Here is a 24,378-nt window from a genome sequence, read left to right on the forward strand (position 1 = left end):
TTGGGAATACCTTTTTACATAATCTAAGCTAATCTTCCCTCATCCCCTTCAGTGAGGGAGAAAAATGTCCACTTAACTAAAATATACGTGCAGAATTCCAGCCTACGAGAAGTCTTAAATCAGAAAACAAGCTGGATGCCGGTGCCTCACACCTGTAATCCTAGCTACTCAGGAGGCTGAGATCTGAGGATCACAGTTCAAAGCCAGCCCGGGCAAGAAAGTCCATGAGAATCTTATCTCCAATAAACCACCAGAAAACCAGAAGTGGTGCTGTGGTTCAAGTGAGTGAGCGCTAGCCTTGAGCTGAAGAGCTGAGGGACAGTGCCCAAGCCCAGAATTCAAGACCTACAACCGGCAAAAATAATAATAACCTTTGTTATTTTTTTTAAATCCTAAATAATGTGTTAGATTCAAGTGGAATACTTAGTAAAGTTTATTTTTAAACTATTGTACCAGGTTAGGTGAGAAAAAGAGTACTGGTTTAACATTAAGTGATTTATCATGATGTTCTTTTAAAAGAAAGTAAAATCTCAGGGTTACCCATTTATTACTGTACTCCATAATACTTTGCTCACATACATAAGGCCTCTTGATTTTCTATTCTTTATGTGAGGAATGCCAGGGTTTAAACTCAGGGCCTTGCACTTAACTTGCTTATTCTTGGCTAGCACTCTTACCAGTTGAACCGTCCTCTAGCCCTGCTTTTTGCTAGGTTTTTTTTTGTTTGTTTGTTTGTTGGAGATACGGAATCTTAGGGGATTTTCTGCCCATGAGGATCATGGCTGGATTTGTACTGTGATTCCCTGTTTCTCTGCTGAGACTTTCTCAGCCTCTTGGGTAACATTATAGGATTCCAGGAATGAGCAACCTGGGCTGGCTTTCCAGTCCGAAGTTTCCCTACACTGTCTGGTCTTCTCTGCCCTTGGTTTATTTTACCATTAAATATATGGACAAGAAGAACAAGAAGTTTTACTGAATCCCTGTTGATTTTTATTTACTCCTAGGCCAGTTAGTAGAACATTAGTCATAAGAGAGGCTTAGGAAAACCAAAGGTCTGTTTTCTTATCTGTGCATTCTCTACATACTGTGCATTCCCAAATATTCCTAAACTTATTTTAAAAGAAGTCTTACATCATGGCCCCAAATGGAGTACAACTATCATTTGCCAAAAGAGAAGGAATCTAATGAAAGTAGAACAATGATAATTCTAGGTATTCTGTTAAAGCTCCAACAATAAATCCTTGAGTTTTCTGAGAAGGCTGTTTGTGTTATTAGAGGACATAAATGTATTAAAATCAATCTGAAAGATTGTTTTTGCTTTAATCAGGAATTTAAAGGCAGTAGAAAAATTCTTTTAAGCCAAGCACAGATGCCTCACACCTGTAATCTTAGCTACTCAGGATCTGAGGATTGCGGTTCAAAGCCAGCCTGAGCAAGAAAGTCCATGAGACTCTTATCGCCAGTTAACCACCAGAAGCCCGAAGTGGCGCTGTGGTTCAAGTGGTGGAGAGCTTGCCTTGAGCTGAAGAGCTCAGGGACAGGGCCCAGGCCCAGTGTTCAAGCCCCACAACCTACCAAAAGAAAAAAGAAAAATTCTGTTAATAAAGCCAGAGAGATGGTGTAGTGGTAGAATTCTGGCCTCATAAGCATGAAGCCCTGAGTTTAGACCCAAGCACCCTTCCCTCCATAAAGCAGTTACTGTGTTTTGTTTACAGTTAATAAGACAACTAGAGCTCACTGCAAAGCCATCCTTATTGTGTGTATTTTTCTCACTAGGACATTTTGCTCATCAACCTCATTATAGAACATATGATTTGTGATACAGATCCTGAACTTGGAGGAGCAGTCCAACTTATGGGCCTGCTTCGAACTTTAGTTGACCCAGAGAACATGCTAGCCACTGCCAATGTAAGCAATGGGGATTTTTCCTCCTTTTCATAGGTAGTATGTTGTTTGTTGCTGGTAAGAAGAACCAGTGTTGTTAAAGTTCATAGAAGTGTTTTTGATTCTTTAGAAAACAGAGAAGACTGAATTTCTGGGTTTCTTCTACAAGCATTGTATGCATGTTCTCACTGCTCCTTTACTGGCAAATACAACAGAAGACAAGCCTAGTAAAGGTAAGATAATACAGGCTGACAGTTAATGAAGTTCTCAAATGGTGAAATTCAAAGTTGACAGGATAGAGGTAAGGGTAGCAGAGTGTAAAGTTCTTCTCCCATACCCCTGGTCCCAGAATATTTTTTTAAGAGATACTCAAGGTAAAAATGGTTTTAAAAGCACTATAACCAGAAATAATAAAAATGTATACAAGAAGTAAGGCAGTTATTTGTTGGTTTTAGATGCAGTTTTATGTTTTGTTTGAAAAAGTGTCTTACTGTGTAGCCCAGGATGGCCACAAATTGGAGGTCATCATGCCTCAGCCTCCTCCGTACTGGGAGGCAGTTTGTTTTCACAGTCATGACTAGTTTATTTCTTAGGGCTCAATGGGTGTGTGCGTGCGTGCGTGCGTGTGTGTGTGTGAAGGAAGTAGTTTTAAAAAGTTTAACTGGGAAATTTCTTATTGAAGCTCTAGGAATAAGTACATTTTTGTCATGAATTCTAAATGTATATTTAACTTGAAACACCACTTTGAAAAAAGGTTAATTTTTTTGTGTCTGTGACTCTAGAATCAAATCTTTGTTTCTGACTTTGTTTCTGTTGATTATTTTATTCATATTGGGTTCAATCTGTAGAGCATTTATTGGGAACTTGTGGAAAACCTAGTGATGTAATTATGTAGGCTCAATAAGAGGAATGAACATAAAGCAGTTGAATTACTTAAGAGGCTTGCTGGATGTAAGCTATAAAGCTAACCCCTAATTATAATTTGGTGTGGACTCAAGTAGTTAAGCTTAAAACACTGTAGTTAGCAGGAGAGGAATAGAGTAATTGTACCAAAGATGTAGCGGTGTCTGGCTGGACCTCTCTTTGTAGTATACTTGTGTTCAGCATGTATATAATTGTGTTTTGATTGCTTTAGATGACTTTCAAACTGCACAGTTACTGGCACTTGTACTGGAATTACTAACTTTTTGTGTGGAGCACCATACCTACCACATAAAGAACTACATTATCAACAAGGATATCCTCCGCAGAGTACTGGTTCTTATGGCCTCAAAACATGCTTTCTTGGCATTATGTAAGTGTTGTAGCTTCTGATAGAATTATTTATTGTTCTTCTATATTATGTTGTTGTGTCTTTAAATATTTTTGTCTGAAAAGATGGCTGATCACAGGTCAAGGGGGCCAAGGCCCTCTCTCTCCTAGTCTGTGCCCTTATTTTGTGCAGTTGCTGAGCTGGGTTATCTTAAATTAAAACCACACTTTACATATGTGAAAACAGCACTTTTGATAATTATCTTAGTGCCTGAGGTACAAAGGCTGGCCAAATCTGGTCTGTGGCCAGCTTTTTTATAATCCTTAAGCTGAGGAGAGGTTTGTTTTGGGGTTGTACTTGTTTTCCCATGCTTCTATGGGGTTTAGTTTGTTTTAGCACTGGTCCTGGGACTTGAGCACTGTCCTTGAGCTTTTTTACTCAAGAATAGCACTCTACCACTTGAGCCATACCTCTACTTCATGATTTTTGGTGATTGGAGATATGGGTCTCATGTGCTTTCCTGCTCAAGCTGGCTTTGAACAGCACTCTCATCCTCCTCTGAGTAGTTAAGATTACAGCCATAGCTTTTTTTCTTTTAAGTAACATTCATATTTACTTTTAGAGCCTTAGGCAGTCAAAAGAAAATTGCTAAATAAATCTCAGCCAGAAGCCAGTGACTCAGATCTGTAATGCTAGCTAGCTTATGAGGCTGAGATCCACAAGGTTGAATTTAAAGCTAACCTGGGCAGAAAAGTCTGAGGCTCCATCTAAAAACTAGCCAATATAAAGCTAGGCTAGGGCTGGGAATATGGCTTAGTGGCAGAGCTCTTGCCTAGCATACCTGAAGCCCTGGGTTCAATTCCTCAGTACCACATACATAGAAAAACCCAGAAGTAGTGCTGTGGTTCAAGTGGTAGAGTGCTAGCCTTGGACAAAAGAAGCTCAAGGATAGAGCCCTGAGTTCAAGCCCCAGGACTGGCAAATAAATAAATAAATAAATAAATGCTGGGCTAAGGAATGGCTCAAGTAGTAAAACAACAGTCAAGAAAACCAAATGAGCTGCTAGGCCGTGAGTTCAAACCCAAGTGCCAAAAATTTTTTTAATTAAAAAAATAAAGTCATGTTTGGTTAATTGCAAAACAAACAAACCAAAAAAAGATTACAGCCATGAGCCACAAGCCCCCAGTGCCCAGCATGGTTTCTTTTTGTTGTTGTTGTTTGTTTTTAAATAGGGTCTTGTGCAGCCCAGGCTGGGCTGGACCTCTGTAACTACTTTAGCCTCCCAGATATGTTACCAACATATCCAGCTTTCTATTGGTAGAGATGAGGTCTCCAGAGCTTTTGGTCCACTGACCTCAAACTGTGATCCTCCTGATCTCAGTCTCCTGAGTAGTAAAATCGTGGACTTGAGCCCTGTTAAGATTCGTTTTTATGAGCTGGGAATTGGTTCAATCTGTCCTTACTGATAAATTGGCAGCATTTAGAGGTATTCTGGAATCTTTTTTTTTTTTTTTTCCTGTATATTTTGTTTGTTTTGTTGGGGGAAAGGGGACGCTGGTCCTGGACCTTGAACTCTGGGCCTGGGCACTGAATCTGAGTTTCTTTTTTTTTTTTTTTTTTTTTTTTTGGGGTCCGGTCGTGGGGCCTGAACTCTGGGCCTGGACACTGTCCCTCAGCTCTTCAGCTCAAGGCTAATGCTCTACCACTTGAGCCACAGCGCCACTTCCGGCTTTTTTCTTTTTGCTTATGTGGTGCTGAGGAATCGAACCCAGGGCCTCATGCAAGCAAGGCAAGCGCTCTATCATTGAGCCACCTTCCCAGCCCCTGAATCTGAGTTTCTTGTGCTAGCACTGTATCCCTTGAGCCACAGCTCCACTTCCATGATTTTTTGTGATTAATTGAAAATAAGAGTGTTACAGACTTTTCTGGGCTGGCTTTGAACCTCAGTTGTCAGATCTTAGCCTCTTGAGTAGCTAGGATTATAGGCATGAGCCATCAGTGCCCAGCTCTCTGGAAGCTTTCTAAGAGATACATGCTAGCAGCTCACTTTTGTCTTTTGGTTTTTAAAGGCAAGTTGTGATTTTTTTTTTAATTATTATGTCTTTTTAAGACTTTCTAGTTGGAAATTTCCCTAGTAAACTATTGGGTAACATTTGTCAAGTTCCCCAACTTAAATTTTTCAGACTAGTCTACACATTGCAATACTTAGATCCTAAAGATAGGTGTGGTCAGAACATATTCTCCTTTTGTCACTTGCAGATAACAGTTCAATTACTTTCCACTGACTGCAAGTCTGATCTCTCTTTCCCTTCCCCCTCTTCCCATTCTCCTTTGTTCTCTCCCTGTCTGTCTCTCCCCAAACTTCCCTTTTCCTACTCTCTCCCTTTTTCCTAGTATTGGGCTTTGAACTCAGAGCTTTTCTCTTATTTGGCTTACTTGCTCATCTGGCTCTTTACCCCTTGGGCTTTTATCAACCTAGCATTGTGCCGGTTGTTTTTGTAGTCTTGTGATCGTTTTGCCTGAGCTGATTTTAAACCTTGCTCTCTGGTTCTCAGCCTCCAGCGTATATAGGATTACAGGCTGACCTACCAGCTCAAGCTTATCCAGAATCTTTATTGTTAGCTTTAGTAATCTTTTTTACCCCAAAGTAGTACGTAGCATTTGTGGTATTCACTTAAACAAGCACCACTTCTGTTCCGTCTTACTCTTATATCTGTGAGTTAGCACGTAGAAAAGTTCTTTTGAAAACGATATTATTTTCCTAAAATACTCAGGAAGAGTGAGAGCACCAAGGCCAAGTTTAAAGGAAGTTTGTAACTCTGAATCTTTCATGTCAACATAAAGGGCTTAATTCATGTGTGGGAAAAAGTTTGGCAGATGGGACACAATGTGAAAATGGAATGGACGAATAAGCAGTTTTATTTCAACATACATTAAATAATACATTTCACTGATTCTAAGATGTATATTTTTACACATTGATCATTTAAAGTCAAAGTGAGTTTATAGTTTGTGGCATGACATTATAAATAGTATCTCTGTTCATTTTGTTTTCCTTAGAAGTAGGGAAAATACAAGATTTTTTCCCCCATAGATTTGATTTTGGTACTAAGAAAGTGATGATGAGCTGGGTGCCAGTGGCTCACCCTGTAATCCTAGCTACTCAGGGGGCTGAGATCTGAGGGTTATGGTTCAAAGCCAGCCTGTGCAGAAAAGTCCCTGTGAGACTTCTTATCTTTAATTAATCACTCAGAAAAAGGGACGTGGAGCTGAGGCTCAAAGCAGTAAAGTGCTAGCTAGCCTTGAGCAAAAGAGCTTAGGGACCGTGTTCCGGCTTGAATTCAAACCCCAAAACTGACAAAAATAAATAAGTAAAAAAGTAAAGATGAACCAAGCACCCATGGCTCATGCCTGTATTCCTAACTACTCAGGAGAATGAGATCTGAGGATCCTGATTCTGAGCCAGAAAAGTCAGTGATACTCTTAGCTCCATTGAACCACAAAATTCACAAGTTGAGGGCGAGGCCTGAGGGGTAGAGCAGTAGCTTTGAGCAAAAAAGCCAAGTGAGAATGGGAAGCCCTGAGTTGAAGCCCCAGTACCTACACACACGTGAACAAGCATGCGTGTACGCTCGCATGCATGCGCGCTCGTGTGCACACACACAGAGCACACACAAAAAGTGAAGATAGAGGTAAATGTGGTGGCACAGGCCTGTAATCCCAGTTATTCAGGCAGAGCTGGGAAAATAACAAATAGTTCAAGGCTAGCTTGGGCAAAATGGTATATGATTAAGACCGAATTCATCTTCCAAAGAAATCAATTCATGAAAATTGGACTACAATTTAAGGGTTATATGGAAGTGTAGTGAAAAAAACTTTATTCTAAATGAGGCAGAAAAGAAATGTTTGTAAAAGAGGTAATTGGAGTTTGTCTGCTCATAGGAGAATGTGGCATACTGTTTTGCTGCATTTAGGATATGAATTCTAGCCAGGCGCTGGTGGCTCATGCCTGCAATCTTAGCTAGCTACTCAGGAGGCTGAGATCTGAGGATTGCGGTTCAAAGCCAGCCCAGGCAGGAACATCCGTGAGACTCGTATCTCCAATAAACCACTAGAAAACCGGAAGTGGTGCTGTTGCTCAAGTAGAGCACTTACCTTGGGCTGAAGAGCGCAGGGACAGCGCCCAACGCCCAGAGTTCAAGCCCCACGACCGACAAAAAAAAAAAAGGACATGAATTCCAGTGGAGAGTGTGGAGTGGCAGCTGAAAAGGAAGGCCTCTTCTCCCTATTACTTTGCTTTGCAATATTGTAAAGGCATTTTTCCCCTGTAAACTCAATGAGAAATATCATTGTAAGTAAATGAAGGTTGATAGAAAGTAAATGAAGGGGGGCTGGGAAGGTGGCTCAGTGGTAGAGCACTTGCCTTGCATGCTCGAGGCCCTGGGTTCCATTCCTCAGCACCACATAAGAAAAAAGCCAGAGGGGCTGGGAAGGTGGCTCAGTGGTAGAGCGCTTGCCTTGCATGCATGAGGCCCTGGGTTCGATTCCTCAGCACTACATAAGCAAAAAGAAAAAAAAAAAGCCGAAAAAATAAATTCAGCATTGCCTTTAAAAAAAAAAAAAAGATATTTAGAAAAAAGCCAGAAATGGTGCTGTGGCTCAAGTGGTAGAGTGCTAGCCTTGAGCTGAAGAGCTGAGGGACAGCGCCCAGGCCCAGAGTTCAGGCCCCACGACCGGACCCAAAAAAAAAAAAGAAAGTAAATGAAGATTTATAGGAAATATGCTAGCAAAATTTTAGTTATCTTTTTTTGTTTGTGGATACTTTATAAACTGAGGTTATTGTTAGGCCTAACTCCTTGAAGTGGACCTTTCTCCTGAGAATTGAGAGTGAATCTAAGGGAAGGTACCAGACACTGAAAAGCCCTTTCAAAAAGTCTTAGCTGGTCTGGTGCCTGTGGCTCACGCCTGTAATTCTAACTACTTAGGAGTAAGATCTGAGAATCACATTTCAAAGCCAGCCCAGGCAGGAAAGTCCGTGAGACTCTTATCTCCAATAAACCACCCAGAAAACCAGAAGTGGCTCAAGTAGTAGAGTGCTAGCCTTGAGATGAAGAACTGAGGGACAGTGCCAGGCCCAGAGTTCAAACCCCACGACTGACACCCCCCCCCCCCAAAAAAAAAAATTAAAAAAAAAAGTATGAGCTGAGCTGGGTACAGGTGGCTCACGCCTGTAATCCTGACTACTCAGGAGGCTGTCTGAAGATAATCCTTTTTTTTTCTCTTTCGTTTTTCTTTTTTTTTCTCTTTTCTTTTTTCTTTTTTTTCTCTTTTCTTTTTTCTTTTTTTTCTCTTTTCTTTTTGTCGGTTGTAGGGCCTGAACTCTGGGCCTGGGCACTGTCCCTCAGCCCTTCAGCTCAAGGCTAGCACCCTACCACTTGAGCCATAGCACTACTTCCAGCTTTTTCTGCTTATGTGATGCTGAGGAATTGAACCCAGGGCCTCATGCATGCAAGGAAGCACTCTACCACTGAACCACCTTCCCAGCCCCTGAAGATTTCTAAGTTAGCCTGGGCAGGAAAATATGAGACTCTTTTTATCTCCAATAAATGACCAAAAAACCCATAAGTGGAGCTGTGGTAGAGTGCTAGTCTTGAGCATAAGAAGTTCTGAGTTCAAGCCCCAGGACCAGCCCCTCCCCACCCACCCACCCCCCTAAAAAAAAAACTCCCCCCCCCCAAGGGTTTCTAAAAACTGCACAAATTAGATACATGAAATAAAAGAATTACTACTTAAATAGATGTACATGTATAAATGAAGAAGATGTATAGCAGGAAACATAAGTTGTTTTCAATAAACTACTAGAAAACTAGAAGTAGTGCTATAGCTCAAATTGGTAAGAGCTTATCCTTGAGCTGAAGAGCTGAGGGAAAGCGCCCAGGCCCAGAGTTCAAGCCCCATGACCGACCAAAAAATTTAGGACTGAGATGTATCTTCGTGTTAGAATGTTACTTGGCATGCACATGCACACGGTTCTGTTTTGATTCCCCAGAACTAGACTTGGTTACAGGCTTTTATGCAGGTAGCATTAGATACTTAGGAGACAAAGAAGACTTAATATATGAAGTCTCTTGTTGGGTAAGATTAAGACAGTATTTTAAAAAGGTAATTGGAGCCGGGCGCTGGTGGCTCACGCCTGTAATCCTAGCTACTCAGGAGGCTGAGATCTGAGGATCGCGGTTCAAAGCCAGCCCGGGCAGGAAAGACCGTGAGACTCCTCTCTCCAATAAACCACCAGAAAACCAGAAGTGGCGCTGTAGCTCAAGTGGTAGAGCTCTCGCCTTGAGCTGGAGAGCTGAGGGACAGCGCCCAGGCCCAGAGTTCAAGCCCCACGACCGACAAAAAAATAAATAAATAAAAATAAAAAGGTAATTGGGGGGCTGGGAAGGTGGCTCAGTGGTAGAGCACTTACCTTGCATGCATGAGGCCCTGGGTTCGATTCCTCAGCACCACATAAGAAAAAAGAAAAAAGCTGGAAGTGGCACTGTGGCTCAAGTAGTAGAGTGCTAGCCTTGAGCTGAAGAGCTGAGAGACAGCGCCCAGGCCCAGAGTTCAGGCCCCATGACGGGACCCAAAAAATAAATAAATAAAAATTTTAAAAAAGGTAATTGGAATTATTAAATTAAATTAATTAATTGGTCGTGGGGTTTTAACTCTGGGACTAAGCACTGTCCCTCAGCTCTTCAGCTCAAGATTAGTGTTCTACCACTGGAGCCACAGGCCACTTCGGTTTTCTGGTGGTTTAATTCCTGCCCGGACTGGCTTTGAACTGTGATCCTCAGATCTCAGCCTCCTCAGTACTAGGATTACAGGCGTGAGCCACTGTACCCGGCTTTGAAATTATTTCATTTTTATTTTATTTTTTAATTCTTGTTTGCCAGTCCTGGAGCTTGAACTCAGGGCCTGGGCACTGTCCCTGAGCCTCTTTTGCTCTACCACTTGAGCCACAGAGCCACTTCTGGCTTTTTCTGTGTTGTGGTACTGAGGAATTAAACCTAGGGCTTCATTCATACAAGGCAAGCACTCTACCACTAAGCCACATTCCCAGCCCAAGATAATTGAAATTAAGCATAAGATGTTCTCAACATAAGGTTAGTAAGTTCAGAATGTACTTTACATGGAAAATGCTAGGGTGATGCCAAACTTGCCTGTCCTGAAAGCGTTCTCTAGTCTCCTATTAGTGAATAAACTTCTTAGAACTCACTGTAAAATTTGGAAAGCAGCTTTTTTAAAATCAACCAAAAACCTTGTTTCCATTTGCTGGAGTACATTTTGATAAATACTATTTTATATGATCAGACATACATGGGCGTTATGCCTTGTGTTTCTCCCCTGAGAATATCCTCATTTGGTCTTGCTGTGTGAATACCTAGAGTCCTGTATAATTTTATCATGTTCCAGGGAAAACAGCTTTTTTTTTTTTCCTTTTAAATTGTTACTATAAAGGTGATATATAAAGGGGTGGAAAGCAGGTTTTTATTCAACAGAAAGAAATCATGGTTGGATATTTTTTTGTGCTTTTTTTTTTTAATTTGGGGGATTTAAATTTAAAGATATTGATAAGAATAAGTGAGGGCAAATGGAAATGAGGATTCCCCCCCCCTTCTCCCCTTCCCCCCTTCAACCTTCAACAAAAAGATCTTCAGAATCGCCTTTCTACCTAAGCAGTTCCTACATAGAAATACTTTCAAGAATGTAGGGCTGCCATCCGCATGCCTTGGTCGGAGGGCTTTCTAGAAAGGATGGGGGTTCTTTTCCCACACCTAGGAACTGTGTCAATCCTAGAGGGACTAGAGAGTTTATGTTGTCGTAGGACACAAGTCTACACAAAGCCTGCAGAATTGGAGTACCAATCTTAGAATAATAGTAGCTCTTGTTGAAAGCATAAAATCTGGCCTATTAGCATTAGCTCTTAAGTATTCATTTTTATTCTACCAAGTAGAACTGTCACTGCATTCCTTTCTCAGTTAACAGTTAACAAAAGCCCTGCACCAAAAAAAAAAAGAATCGTGACTCTTGCTTGGCTTTGATTTTGCTGCCCAGAATGATACCTCTTAAGTTTAAAACATCTTCACCATGCTTATTTTTGGAAGTACTCAGCTAAAAACAAAACAAAACAATTGAGAAAATGCAGTTATTCTATAAACTATTTTGAAATTCCCTGCCCAGAGTATCTCTTTAGAAAGAGACACTCTTAAGTTGGATTGTTAAGGCAGTTTATAATCAGCTGTACCTAATTGGGCATTCACTTGTGGACCTCTTTCTGCCAAATAAAGAAAAATTGAGCTGCTTTACTCCTCTGCCTTCCCACCCAGAAACCGTGTCAGCATGGTTGCCTGGCTACCTGCTCATGAAGGACTTGATTAATAACAAATTGGCAATTTAACGAGCCACTTCCATGATCTCCAAAGAAACCAAAATACAAACACAATATTTAATCTTGCCAACCGAAGACGATGTGACTGCACGAAGTGAGTATGCTTTTTTGAACTGTTTGCAATAACTGGGGCATTAACTTACTGATAATTCCTTGTAGGTAAATAGGGCTTTGTTGAAGTCTAGCTGTCTGTGTATATTTGGATCTTGACGAATGGTGACTTAAGTAACTCCCCATACTTCAAGATACAAATATTCCTTTTCATCCGTAAGTTAAAGCCTAATTAATTGTAAAAAAGGAAAACTAAGAAAAATAAAAAGCATACTCGCTGTGCAATAAACAAAGAGGACCACATTTAAACAACATCCTCTAATTTCTAAAGAATGGGAAGGCAAATTTGGGATCATGCAGAGTTTTTATGGGTTGACAGCCTTTACATCCATCCACAGACAACCAATGTAAATCCTAGAACTCTCATGCAAAATGATAATAAAAAGAGTGTCCAGAATTAATGGAGATCAAATTCTTATACAGTGGATTGCCCTAATAAAATAAGTTTTTCTATTGCTTAAAAAAATATTTTATTAAAAAGATATTGTTGGGAATTTTTCATCTTAAATAGTAGGAGAGACATCTTAAATAAGATGGACATTAGTAGCTGTCTTATTTCCAGAATTTTTATGGCTTTCTAAGACTTGGGTTCTATGACAACATACACTCCTTTCAGAATATATTTTCTGGCAATACTTTTAAAATCCTTATCTTTAGGTTTTCATTTCCAGAGGTGCTAACAACATATCACTGTACACAAAAAAATACCAATACTTGTTAAACAGGTTTTGTTGATATTGTTTTGGTAAGTCTAAAATATAGAAATGTGTGACTTAAACAACAATGCCTCTGTGTTTCAGGTGCCCTTCGTTTTAAGAGAAAGATTATTGGCCTAAAAGATGAGTTTTATAACCGCTACATAATGAAAAGTTTTTTATTTGAACCGGTAGTCAAAGCATTTCTCAACAATGGATCCCGCTACAATTTGATGAACTCTGCCATAATAGAAATGTTTGAATTTATTAGAGTGGTAGGTTCTGTGTTTCTTAATTAGACTTTTGATTTGAATTGAGAATTGCATTATTGGCTGGTATTTTGACTTGCAGTTATGTGTGGAAATGTTGGAAAGAAAAACCATGATGCCAAAGACTTGTGAGCAGTTCAATTCAGACTAGTAAAATCCAGAATATCTCATAGTAATCTTTATAGAGTAGTTTGAAAGCAATTTAACAGTTATGTTAATCAGTTAAGAAACTTGGAATTGCTGGGCACCGGTGGCTCATGTCTGTTAATCCTAGCTACCCAGGAGGCTGAAATCTGAGGATTATGGTTCAAAGCCAGCTCAGGCAGAAAAGTCCACGAGACTCTTATCTCCAATAAACCACCAGAAAATCGGAAGTGGCACTGTGGCTCAAGCGGTAGAGCGCTCGCCTTGAGCTGAAGAGCATAGGGACAACGCCCAAGCCCAGAGTTCAAGCCCCATGACCTACAAAAAAAAGAAAAGAAGAAACTTGGAGTTGACAGACAAGCATTTGAATGTTTTTTTTTGGACCTTCACTTGTTGCTATAGGACAGTTTCATAATAAATGCTACGTGGGTTTTTGTTGCTGTTGTTTTTTGTTGTGGGCATAGAACTTGGACTGGGCACTGTCCCTGAGCACTTTTGCTCAAGGCTGGTGTTCTTCCATTTTGAACCACAGCATCACTTTTAGTTTTCTGATGGTAAATTGGAGATAAGAGTCTCATAGACTTTCCTACTGGGCTGGTTTTGAACCACAATGCTCAGATCATGACCTCTTCAATAGCTAGGATTACAGGCATGACCACCAGAGTCTGGCTCTTCTTGATTCTTTAATAACTACTGACATGAATGCAATGTGCATAACTCTGTGGCATGCTTTAAAAAGTAATTATAGTAAAATAATGCTGGGTATGGCAGCATGTATGTGTGATGGCTGAGGGAGGCTTGGCAGCTCAGGTCAGCCTGGGATACCTAGCAAAATAATTATGGTAAAATACACATAGTGTAAGGTTTGCCATTCTGAATTTATACTCTAACGGTAATTAACTTAGATTTATATTATTTATTATTTGATCATCACCATTATCAAGTCCTGAACATTCTGTGGCACGATTTTAAAATCCTCAGTGCAGAAATAAGTAGTCATAATCCTTCAAGTAGGATGTGTACATAAACTTTGAAAAGACCTGTTAACAGTTCTGAAGCATACTAAAAACTTCTGAAGTAAAGCCGGCACCAGTGGCTTGTGAGTTATCTTACCTAATCCAGGAGGTTGAGAAAGGATCAGGATTCCCAATTTATCTCCAATTAATGCCAGAAGTGGAGCTGTAGTTCAACTGTAGAGCACAAGCCCTGAACAAAAAGCTCAAGGATAGCGCCCAGGCTCTGAGTTCAAGCCCTAAGACTGGCACAATAGAGGGCAAAAAACAACAGCTGCTCACATGGCCAGTATGTTATTCCATTTCTATTAGTTTTCACTGAGATTGTATAATTTTGTGAAATCCAACTTTTTGGTGAGTTTTATTTACCTTGTCAAAATGATATTTTCCTGTCATTAATTTCAGTATAACTCTTTTCTGTAGGAAGATATAAAATCATTAACTGCTCATGTAATTGAAAATTACTGGAAAGCACTGGAAGATGTTGATTATGTGCAGACATTTAAAGGATTAAAACTGAGATTTGAACAACAAAGAGAAAGACAAGACAACCCCAAACTTGACAGGTAAATAAGTTAACCATATATTTGAACTGTTGTTTATCCTTTAATAAGTTGTATAGTACCTCTTTTTGTTGTAGTTGTTTTGTTGATTTGGTATTTTTTGGCTTGGCTGGGGGAGGTAGGCACATAGGTTTTTCTGAAGCTGTAGGTAGATACTAACTAGTATGATGCAGAGATAACATTGTTTGTGTCTGTGATACCAGGTAATAGTTCTGGTATTCAAAACTACATCAGGATACTGGTTTTTGTTTTTGTTTTTTATGGGTCCGGTCGTGGGGCTTGAACTCTGTCCCTCAGCTCTTCAGCTCAAGGCTAGCACTCTACCACTTGAGCCACAGCGCCACTTCCGGCTCTTTTTTTTCTGCTTATGTGGTGCTGAGGAATCGAACCCAGGGCCTTGAGCATGAAAGGCAAGTGCTCTACCACTGAACCACCTTCCCAGCCCAGGATGCTGTTCTTTCTTGCTTTAAATTACAAATTATTTTATACAAATTAGTTTATGCATTGTATGGTTTTCTAAATGTTTGGGTTCATATTTATAGTGTACTTTTACATATATACCTAGTATTTGTCAATTCCTAACAAGTTGGCATGTTTAATAATTGATCTGTAATGGTATGATGTTGATAATAAGTTTGACTCCACTAGTTAATAATAGATATGATGGCATGTGTGGTGAAGTTGATTGTCTTCAGACTCTGTGTGTTTATTCCTATTAAGATTATCTAATACCAGCCAGGTGCCAGTGACCTAGCCATATACTACTAGCTACTTAGGGATCTGAGATCTGGAAGATCACCATCTGAGACCAGACAAAGTAGAAAAGTCTGCTTAATAAGAAAAGTCTTCTAAATAACTCAACAACCAGGCTGAAAATCTTAAGTTTGAGGCCCAGCACCAACCCCTAAAAGAAGGCTTTATTTATTTTTCCCTTTAGTCATGGGGTTTGAACTCAAGGCCTTGGCACTTGTCCTGAGCTCTTTTTTGCTCAAGGTGAGCACTGTACCACTTGAGCCACAGCTCCACTTCCAGTTTTCTGGTGGTTAATTGGAGATAAAAGTCTCATGGAGGGGCTGGGAAGGTGGCTCAGTGGTAGAGCACTTGCCTTGCATGCCTGAGGCCCTGGGTTCGATTCCCCAGCACCACATAAGCAAAAAGAAAAAAAGCCGGAAGTGGCGCTGTGGCTCAAGTGGTAGAGGGCTAGCCTTGAGCCGAAGAGCTGAGGGACAGAGTTCAGGCCCCACGACCGGACCAAAAAACAAAAAAACTCATGGACTTTCCTGCCCAGGCTGGTATTGAACTGCAGTTCTTAGATTTTAGCCTCTTGAGTGGCTAGGATTAAAGATGCAATGAATATATTTATTTTCTTCTCTTTATTCATAGCATGCGGTCCATCTTGAGGAATCATAGGTATCGACGAGATGCCAGAACACTAGAAGATGAAGAAGAGATGTGGTTTAACACAGATGAAGATGACATGGAAGATGGAGACACTGTAGTGTCTCCATCTGATAAAACTAAAAATGATGATGACATTATGGATCCAATAAGTAAATTCATGGAAAGGAAGAAATGTATGTTGAAAATGAGGAAAAATGATGGCTTTCTCATTGCATTCTAGGTTTATCTCCTGCCAAAATAGTCAGCATGTTGACTGTTGCTCTGTAGGTATAGCTGAGTCCCTAGCTCTGTTGTGAAAGTGTACATTGTTTTTACTTTTAAAATGAGTTTACCCGTCTGGACGCCGTTGGCTCACACCTGTAATCCTAGCTACTCAGGAGGTTGAGAGCTGAGGATCACAGTTCAAAGCCAGCCCCGGTCAGGAAAGTTTGTGAGATTCTTACCTTCAATTAACCACCTGAAAACCGGAAATGGCACTATGGCTCAAGTGGCAGAGTGCTAGCCTTGAGCTAAAGAGCTCAGGGACAGCACCCAGGCCCAGAGTTCAAGCCCCATGACCAACCCACAACCCCCCCCCCCCAAAAAAAAAAAAATGAGTGTACCTGCAACTCACACCTGTAATTATAGTTAACTCAGAAGCTGGAGACCTGAGGATTTACAGCCCAAAGCTAGCACAGACAGTTTGTGATACTCTTATCTCCAATTAGCCACCCCCAAAAAAGCTGGATGTGGAACTATGGCTCAAGTGGTAGAGCACTTAGACAAGCCAAAACTGCTCAGGGACAGCCCTAGGCCCTGAGTTCAAACCCCAGAATCAGTACCAAAAATCAAAACCTGAGTGAGTAAAGATGGCTGTATTATTTCTGGGAGGTAAGAATACAAAATGTGATGGTGAAAGTTTCATTCCTTCTTGTAAAATTTAGTGGGTTCAATTCAGTGATAAGCTTTGTTCATCATTCCCAAGTTCTTCCTCAGCAAATAGAAAAAGTTGGTGATGTTTTAGTACCACATCCATTAGAGGTCTTAAAAATTAGTATGGAGCCGGGCGCTGGTGGCTCACGCCTGTAATCCTAGCTACTCAGGAGGCTGAGATCTGAGGATCGCGGTTCAAAGCCAGCCCGGGCAGGAGAGACCATGAGACTCCTATCTCCAATAAACCACCAGAAGATCGGAAGTGGCGCTGTAGCTCAAGTGGTAGAGCGCTCGCCTTGAGCTGAAGAGCTGAGGGACAGCGCCCAGGCCCAGAGTTCAAGCCCCACGACCGACAAAAAAAAAAAAAAAAAATCAGTATGGATTCTGGGCACTGGTGGTTCAGGTTTGTGATCCTTAGCCACTTGGGAGGCTGAGATCTGAGTTCCTGCCTGTCTGAGCAGGAAAGTCCATGAGACTTCTCTCCAGTTAACCACCAGAAAACAGAAGTGACACTATACTTCAAGGTAGAGTATTAGCCTTGAGCAAAAGAGCTCAGGGACAGACAGTGCCTAGGCCCTGAGTTTAAGCCCTATGACCAACCCCCTCCCCCCCCAAAAAAAATGAGTATGGGTAACAGCTTTTGACCATATTCTTGTTTTTAGTAAAAGAAAGTGAGGAAAAAGAGGTGCTTCTGAAAACGAATCTTTCTGGACGGCAGAGCCCAAGTTTTAAGCTTTCCCTGTCCAGCGGGACAAAAACTAACCTCACCAGCCAGTCATCGGCAAACCTGCCAGGATCTCCAGGATCACCTGGATCCCCAGGTTCTCCAGGCTCTCCTGGATCCGTCCCTAAGAGTACATCTCAGACGGCAGCTATTACCACAAAGGTACAAATTTTGTCTCCTAGATTCACATTCTGTCCTTTTCTGTCTAGATTTTAAGTTTCCCTAACAGTCATTGTAATCACAGTTCCCTAAAATTCTCCTTAGAAAGGAACACAATAACAAAATGTAGAAAAGCCAGGCACCAGTGGCTCACACTTGTAGTCCTAGCTACTCAGGAGGCTGAGATCTAAGGATCAAGGTTCAAAGCCAGCCCAGGCAGGAAAGTCTGTAAGACTCTTATCTCCAATAAAAACCACTAGAAAACCAAAAGTGGCACTGTGGCTCAAGCGGTAGAGCACTCGCCTTGAGCTGAAGAGCACAGGGACAGTGCCCAAGCCCAGACAACTCTCAAGCCCCATGACGGACCCTCACCCCCCCCCCCCCCCCAAAAAAAAAAAAAAGTAGGAAATATATCTCAGAACAAAGTTTAATTCTTCTGGTTGCCTTTTACGAGGACTTTTTTAAAGCATAAATTAATTATTGGACTAGCTGTTTAACAGGCTTTCATTGGGATTCACTGATCTAAATTTGAACTATAATGTCTATGACAGTCTCTTTTCCTCTGACATTAGCAGGAAAACCCTACTCAGGACTAATGAGTGATCAGAGAAGCTGAAATGAAGGGACAGGCTGAGAGCAAAGCAATATGAATTCTCTGAGTAAGGGTACAGCAATGGGTTCTGGGGTGGGATCAGGCTGACAGGAAACCTGGATGAATAAATGAGGATACACACAGATAAGCTTCCATAGCCTGTCTGTCCTCATTTTAGGTTGTCAGTCTTCTGCAGTTTGTTTCCTTCTCCTAAGTGATTTGCTAGGAGAATTATTTTATTTTTTATTTTTATTTTTTGCTGGTCCTGGAGCGTGAACTCAGACGTTAGGTACTGTCCCGGAGCCTATTTGTGCTCAAGACTAGTGCTCTAGCCAGATGCTGGTAGCTCATACCTGTAATCCTAGCTACTCAGAAGAATGAGATCTGAGGAAAGTGGTATGAAGCCTGGCCAGGCAGGAAATTCCATGAGACTCTTTTCTCCAGTAAACTACTCAAAAAAGCAGGAAGTGGTGCTATGTCTCAATTGGTAGAGTGCTTGCCTTGAGCAAAAAGAAGCTCAGGGACAGCACTGAGACCCAGTGTTCAAGCCCCAAGACTAGCAAAACACAAACAAAAAACAGACAAGCACTCTAAACACTTGAGCCACAGCACTACTTCTAAGCTTTTTTTTGGGGGGGGGGGGGTTGGGGGGGGGTCGGTTGTGGGGCCTGAACTCGACCTGGGCACTGTTCCTGAGCTCTACCACTAGAGCCACAATGCCACTTCCAGCTTTTTCTGCTTATGTGGTGCTGAGGAATCCAACTCAGGGCCTCATGCATGCAAGGCAAGCACTCTACCACTGAGCCACCTTCCCAACCCCCACTTCCAGCTTTGAATAGTTTATTGGAGGTACGTCTCATGGACTTTTCTGCCCAAGGCAGCTTCAAACAGCTATACTCAGATATTAGCCTCCTAAGTAGCTAGTGTTACAAGCGTGAGCCACTGGCACTGGCTAGGAGAATTTTGTTTTTGTTTTGTCTGTCTTGGGGCTTGAACTCTGGGCCTGGGCACTGTCCCTCAGTTCTTCAGCTCAAGGTGAGCGCTCTATCGCTTGAGCCACAGCGCCACTTCCTAGGAGAATTTTTTTGTTAATACTAGGTAATTTAAATTTTTCCCTTCTAAAATGTAGATTAGGAAAATAGAATAATAATGAGTTTCACTCTCACACAGTCCCATCTCCCAGATAAAACCATAAGTTAATGTGTTGAGGTAAGATGTCTACTTTTTCCCGTCTTAAACCCACAGGTATTTTTAGAGATAGTGTTTTGTTCTTTAAGCAATCTGTATTTCTCTCTGCAGGGAGGACTTGTGGGTCTGGTAGATTATCCTGATGACGATGAAGATGATGATGAGGATGAAGACAAGGAAGATACTCTACCATTGTCAAAGAAAGCAAAATTTGAGTCATAATAATGGCAACTGCCTATGATCAGTACCTGTTGACAAAACTGGTTCTCTACCCCTCCCCCCTACAGAAATCCACAACAAAGCGCAGTGGTCTCTTGTGAATGACTGATGCAGATCAGCTGCGTACACTGGACTTCTGCTCATCAAGTGCCAATTCAATGGAGCAGGAGGAGGGGATACCATGCTTTTAGGGGAAGATTTAAGCCTTTGAGCTCTCCAGCTTGGACCACACATTGCCCTTTTCTCAGGGAAGGAAATGGAAACAAAAAGCCAACAGGGCAGGGGTTTTGTAAGTGGAACTCTGGATTGACTGGTCAGTTGCTACAATCAGAACATGCTTTCTTGGACCATGTTTGAGACTTGGAAGAATGAGCCTTTCTGCCATAGTTCTTCACTAGATAAGGATGCCAGCAGTTTCTTTGTTTAAAGAGACCTGCCTTTAAAATCCATACATTCTGAACATTTTAGTCAAGTTTCAACAGGTTTGGAAAACCTCTGTGGGGGTGGGGCAAATACAAAGTTTCCTCTTTTTTATCTGTTCCCTTTGCCCTTCAAACTGCAGATTTTTTTTTTTTTTTTTTTTTTTTTTTGTAAAGTGGGGATTTGTCCCTACTTGATTAAAGATTGAGTGGAATTCTAGATGTGGTCATTTGTGTCATAATTTTTTTAAAAAAACATTTTTTCCTCCCGAGTGTATGCTTAGTTGTTAAATATATATATTTGGGACCATTAAAACATTTTTTGATGTAATATAACCTGACGTTGTGCTGGTACCTGTTTTACCATGTGTAATTTTTGTTCTACATCACAGTTCTTAATTTGTTTAGAGTTTTATGAAAGATGGTATAGTTTTTATTGACAAAAGCAAATTAATCTTACAACTATGTGCATACAAAAGCAATACTATTTTGTGACTAAGTATTTTATATTAAAATTTACATCAGCAACTGTCTCAAGATTTCAGGGAAATAGAGTGGAATTTAAAAAACAGTTTTGTTAAACTTAGACACATGAAATTAGTATTCCAAAGAGATTCTAAAATTTCATATCTTGGGGAAATGACGGTACATTAAATCAAAATTGAGGATGGATGATTTAAAAACCATTTGACTTTTGAATAATAAAAAGAAAAGTGAAGAGCAAGAGAAATTGTATTAGTTGTATGTTTCTTTTCTTTCTTTTTCTTTTTTAACTATTCCCTTTGGAATACCAGTGTTTCCTATACAAGTAAGGGCCATCATCTACCACTTTATTAAAGCTCTATTTGGGGGACTTGGAGGTAAAGCTTACTACGGTGGCACACTTGTCTAGCAGTAGGCATGAAGCACTGGCTTCATCCCTAGCACTACCAAAAGAAAGTAGACTTATTGTTAGATATGAAATTATTTTAAGGAACCAAAAATTAATATCTCAAATCCACATACCCTCACTTTTAAGAAAACGTGGAGCTCTTTTTTTCCTTAGTAAACATGTACTTTCAAAGCATAGTTAACTATAAGAGATTTAAGTTTAGGTGGGCACTGGTGGCTCATGCCTGTAATCCTAGCTACTCAGGAGACTGAGATCTGAGGATCGAGGTTCAAAGCTAGCCCATTCAGGAAAGTCTGTGAGACTTTTTTTTTTTTTTTTTTTTGTCGGTCGTGGGGCTTGAACTCTGGGCCTGGGCGCTGTCCCTCAGCTCTTCAGCTCAAGGCGAGCGCTCTACCACTTGAGCCACAGCGCCACTTCCGGCTTTTTGCTTATGTGGTGCTGAGGAATCAAACCCAGGGCCTCAGGCATGCAAGGCAAGCGCTCTACCACTGAGCCACCTTCCCAGCCCTCTGTGAGACTCTTATCTCCAATAAACCACTCAGAAAACTGGAAGTGGCGCTGTGTCAAGCGGTAGAGCACTAGCTGAAGAGCTGAGGGACAATGCCCAGGCCCAGAGTTCAAGCCCCACGACTGACCAAAAAAAAAAGATTAAATTTGAGCTAGGCACTGGTAGCCTGGAATGATAGGAGGCCAAGATCTGAGGATTGAGGCTTGAAGCTAATCTGGGCAGACATCCTCAAGACTCTATTCTCCAATGAACCAGCAAAAAGTTAGAGTTGTGGCTCAGGTGGAGGAGTACCAGCTTTGAGTGAAAAAGTCAAGAATAGTGGGCTCAGAAGGTGGCTCAGTGGTAGAGCGCTTGCCTTGCATGCATGAGGCCCTGGGTTCGATTCCTCAGCACCACATAAGCAAAAAGAAAAAAGCCCGAAGTGGCGCTGTGACTCAAGTGGTAGAGTGCTAGCCTTAAGCTGAAGAGCTGAGGGACAGCGCCCAGGCCCAATGACCGGACCCCCCCCCCCCCAAAAAAAAAAAAAGTCAAGAATTTAAAAGTCCTAAGTTCAAGCTGGGTGCCAATGGCTCATGACTGTACCCTAGCTACTCAGGAGGCTGAGAGCTGAGGATCACGGTTCAAAGCCAGCCCAGGCAGAAAAGTCTAAGAGACTCCTATCTCCAATAAACCACTTAGAAAACCAGAAGTGGCACTGTAGTTCAAGTGGTAGAGCACTGGCCTTGAGCTGAAGAGCTCAGAGACAGCGCCCAGGCCCAGAGTTCAAGGCCAATGACCCACCAAAACAAAGTCCTGAGTTCAAGAAATCCAAAAATTGACTTATTTCGGTCATGGGGCTTGAACTCTGGGCTTGGGCCCTGTCTTGCATTTTTCAGCTCAAGGTGCGTGCCCTACTACTTGAGCCACAGCGCCACTTTGGGTTTTCTAGTGGTTTATTGGAGATAAGAGTCTCATGGACTTTACTGCTTGGGCTGGCTTTTGAACTATGATCCTCAGATCTCAGCCTCCTGAGTAGCTAGGATTTACAGGTGTGAGCCACCAGCGCCTGGCTTCAATAAGCCATCTTCACTGTATAGCCCAACCTGACCTCAAACTACCTTTATAGCCCTGACTAGCATCAAACTCATGATCCTCCTGTCTTGGCCTTCTAAGTGGAGAGAATACAGTTTTCATTTTTGTACCAGTCCTGGGGCTTGAACTCAGAGCCTGGGCTGTCCCTGAGCTGCTCCAGACTAGCATTCTAACAATTGAGCCACTTGTGGCTTTTTTGGCAGTTTAGTGGAAATGAACCTCACAGCCTCCTGAGTAGCTAGGTTACAAGTGTGAGCCAGCCTCACCTGGCTTTTTGTTTTTTTCTTTCCTTCCTTCCTCTTCTGTGCCTTCCCTCCTGTATTGTTTGGGCAGGGCCTTGTTCCATGGGCCTTTAGCTCTCTAATCCTTCCTTAGCCTTCATTAAATATAAAAATTTAAACTAACTTACCTGACATTATTGGGTCTTTCCTTGGAATTTGGATAGCAGAATTAAACACCACATGCTTTCATAAATTGTGAGCTGATAAGCCATTATTTTTTATTTAAGCATTAGTTGCAGAGGTTGCAGGGTTTAGAATAGCATCAAGTTTAAACTAAGATTGAAGTGAAAATCCCAAGTGGTCAATGGATTTCTAAAACTTCTTTTAAAAGCATTGTTACTAGCTGTGTGGTTCAGATCCTGTCATCCTAGCTATTCAGGAGCCTGAGACCTGAGGATCACGCAGCTCAAAAACCAGCCGGGGCAGGAAAGTCTGTGAGACTCTTACCTCCAATGAACCACCAGAAAACCAGAAGTGGTGCTGTGGCTCAAGTGGTAGAGCACTCGCCTTGAGCAAAAATTACTTAGGGACACCCTCCAGGCCTAGAGAGAGTTCAAGCCCCACAACAGACACAAAACAAAATAAAAAATCATTTTGAGTTGGGTGCCAGTAGCTCATGCTTGTAATCTTTTTGTTGTTGTTTTTTCCTATCACGGGACTTGAACTCAGAGCCTGGTTACTGTCTCTTAGCTTCTTTTGGTTCAAGGCTAGTGCTCTATTTATTGAGCCACAGTGCCACGTAAGGCTTTTTTCTGTGTATATGGTACTAAGGAATGGAACCTAGGGCCTATGCATGCTAGGCACACACTCTACCTCTGAGCCACCTTCCTAGCCCTGCATTTACAATCTTTACACAGGAGGCTGAGATTCGGATTGAGGCTCAGCCAGTCTGGGCAGGAAACTGTAAGACTTATTTATGGTTCTTGTGATAGAGTGCTAGCCTTCAGAGAAAAAAAAAAAAAGATCAGGGACAACACCCAGACCCTGAGTTCAAACTCCAGAGCCCTCCTCCTCACTCCCCCCTCCCAAAAAAAACTCCTTTTGAAGGAAAAGTTGTAAGACCTTGATAATGCTTACATACAGCTACATTAGGTTTTATTGGGCATATGAGGAAATGCAGTGGTATCAAGGCTGACTCTGAAGTGGTTTTTGCCTGGATTTTTATTGTTTTGTCTTGGCTCCCTAGAGTGGCAAAACTGAAAGGAAATGAGAGTCACTGGTTACAATGTCCTCCTTAAATTGCTGTAGTTGGCGACACAACTTTATGTGGCCTCCTAGGTAAATTCTCACGAGGAATAGTGGGTTTTTGCTTGTTTTTTGTTGATAATGGGGCTTGAACTGGCCTAGGCACTGGCCCTGAGCTCTGTCGTTAAAAGCTAGTGCTCTACCACTTTTTTTTTTTTTTTTATGGTCAGTTGTGGGGTCTGAACTCTGGATCTAGGTGCTGTCTCTCAGCTTTTCAGCTCAAGGCTAACGTTCTACCACTTAAGCCACAGCGCCACTTCCGGCTTTTTCTGCTTATGTGGTGCTGAGGAATCGAACCCAGGGCCTCATGCATGCAAGGCAAGAGCTCTACCACTGAGCCACCTTCCCAGCCCACTTTCTTGTTTTTTTTAACTGGCGATGAGAGCCTGATTGGGGACTGTC

General features: G+C 41.6%; 1 protein-coding gene and 1 long non-coding RNA gene across 3 annotated transcripts in view; both read left to right on the forward strand.

The window, feature by feature from the left end:
• Nucleotides 1-20,714, forward strand: part of Ppp4r3a (protein phosphatase 4 regulatory subunit 3A) — a 56,668-nt gene extending 35,954 nt beyond the window's left edge. For both annotated transcript variants that reach the window (XM_042692477.1, XM_042692478.1), the window contains exons 8-15: nt 1,777-1,908; nt 2,015-2,117; nt 3,020-3,178; nt 12,482-12,651; nt 14,226-14,368; nt 15,749-15,939; nt 17,341-17,564; nt 19,453-20,714. In XM_042692477.1, coding sequence (XP_042548411.1) covers nt 1,777-1,908; nt 2,015-2,117; nt 3,020-3,178; nt 12,482-12,651; nt 14,226-14,368; nt 15,749-15,939; nt 17,341-17,564; nt 19,453-19,563 — 1,233 coding nt within the window. In that variant the 3' untranslated portion in view covers nt 19,564-20,714. The remainder of the gene's footprint in view (nt 1-1,776; nt 1,909-2,014; nt 2,118-3,019; nt 3,179-12,481; nt 12,652-14,225; nt 14,369-15,748; nt 15,940-17,340; nt 17,565-19,452) is intronic.
• Nucleotides 9,239-11,304, forward strand: LOC122118638. The gene is made up of 2 exons (XR_006149426.1): nt 9,239-9,298; nt 10,248-11,304. It is a non-coding gene; the product is annotated as an uncharacterized LOC122118638 (long non-coding RNA).
• Nucleotides 20,715-24,378: the final 3,664 nt, after the last annotated feature.

The sequence above is a fragment of the Dipodomys spectabilis genome, unplaced genomic scaffold, assembly GCF_019054845.1.
Source record: "Dipodomys spectabilis isolate Male_0828 unplaced genomic scaffold, ASM1905484v1 ptg000157l, whole genome shotgun sequence".
Lineage (NCBI taxonomy): Eukaryota > Metazoa > Chordata > Mammalia > Rodentia > Heteromyidae > Dipodomys > Dipodomys spectabilis.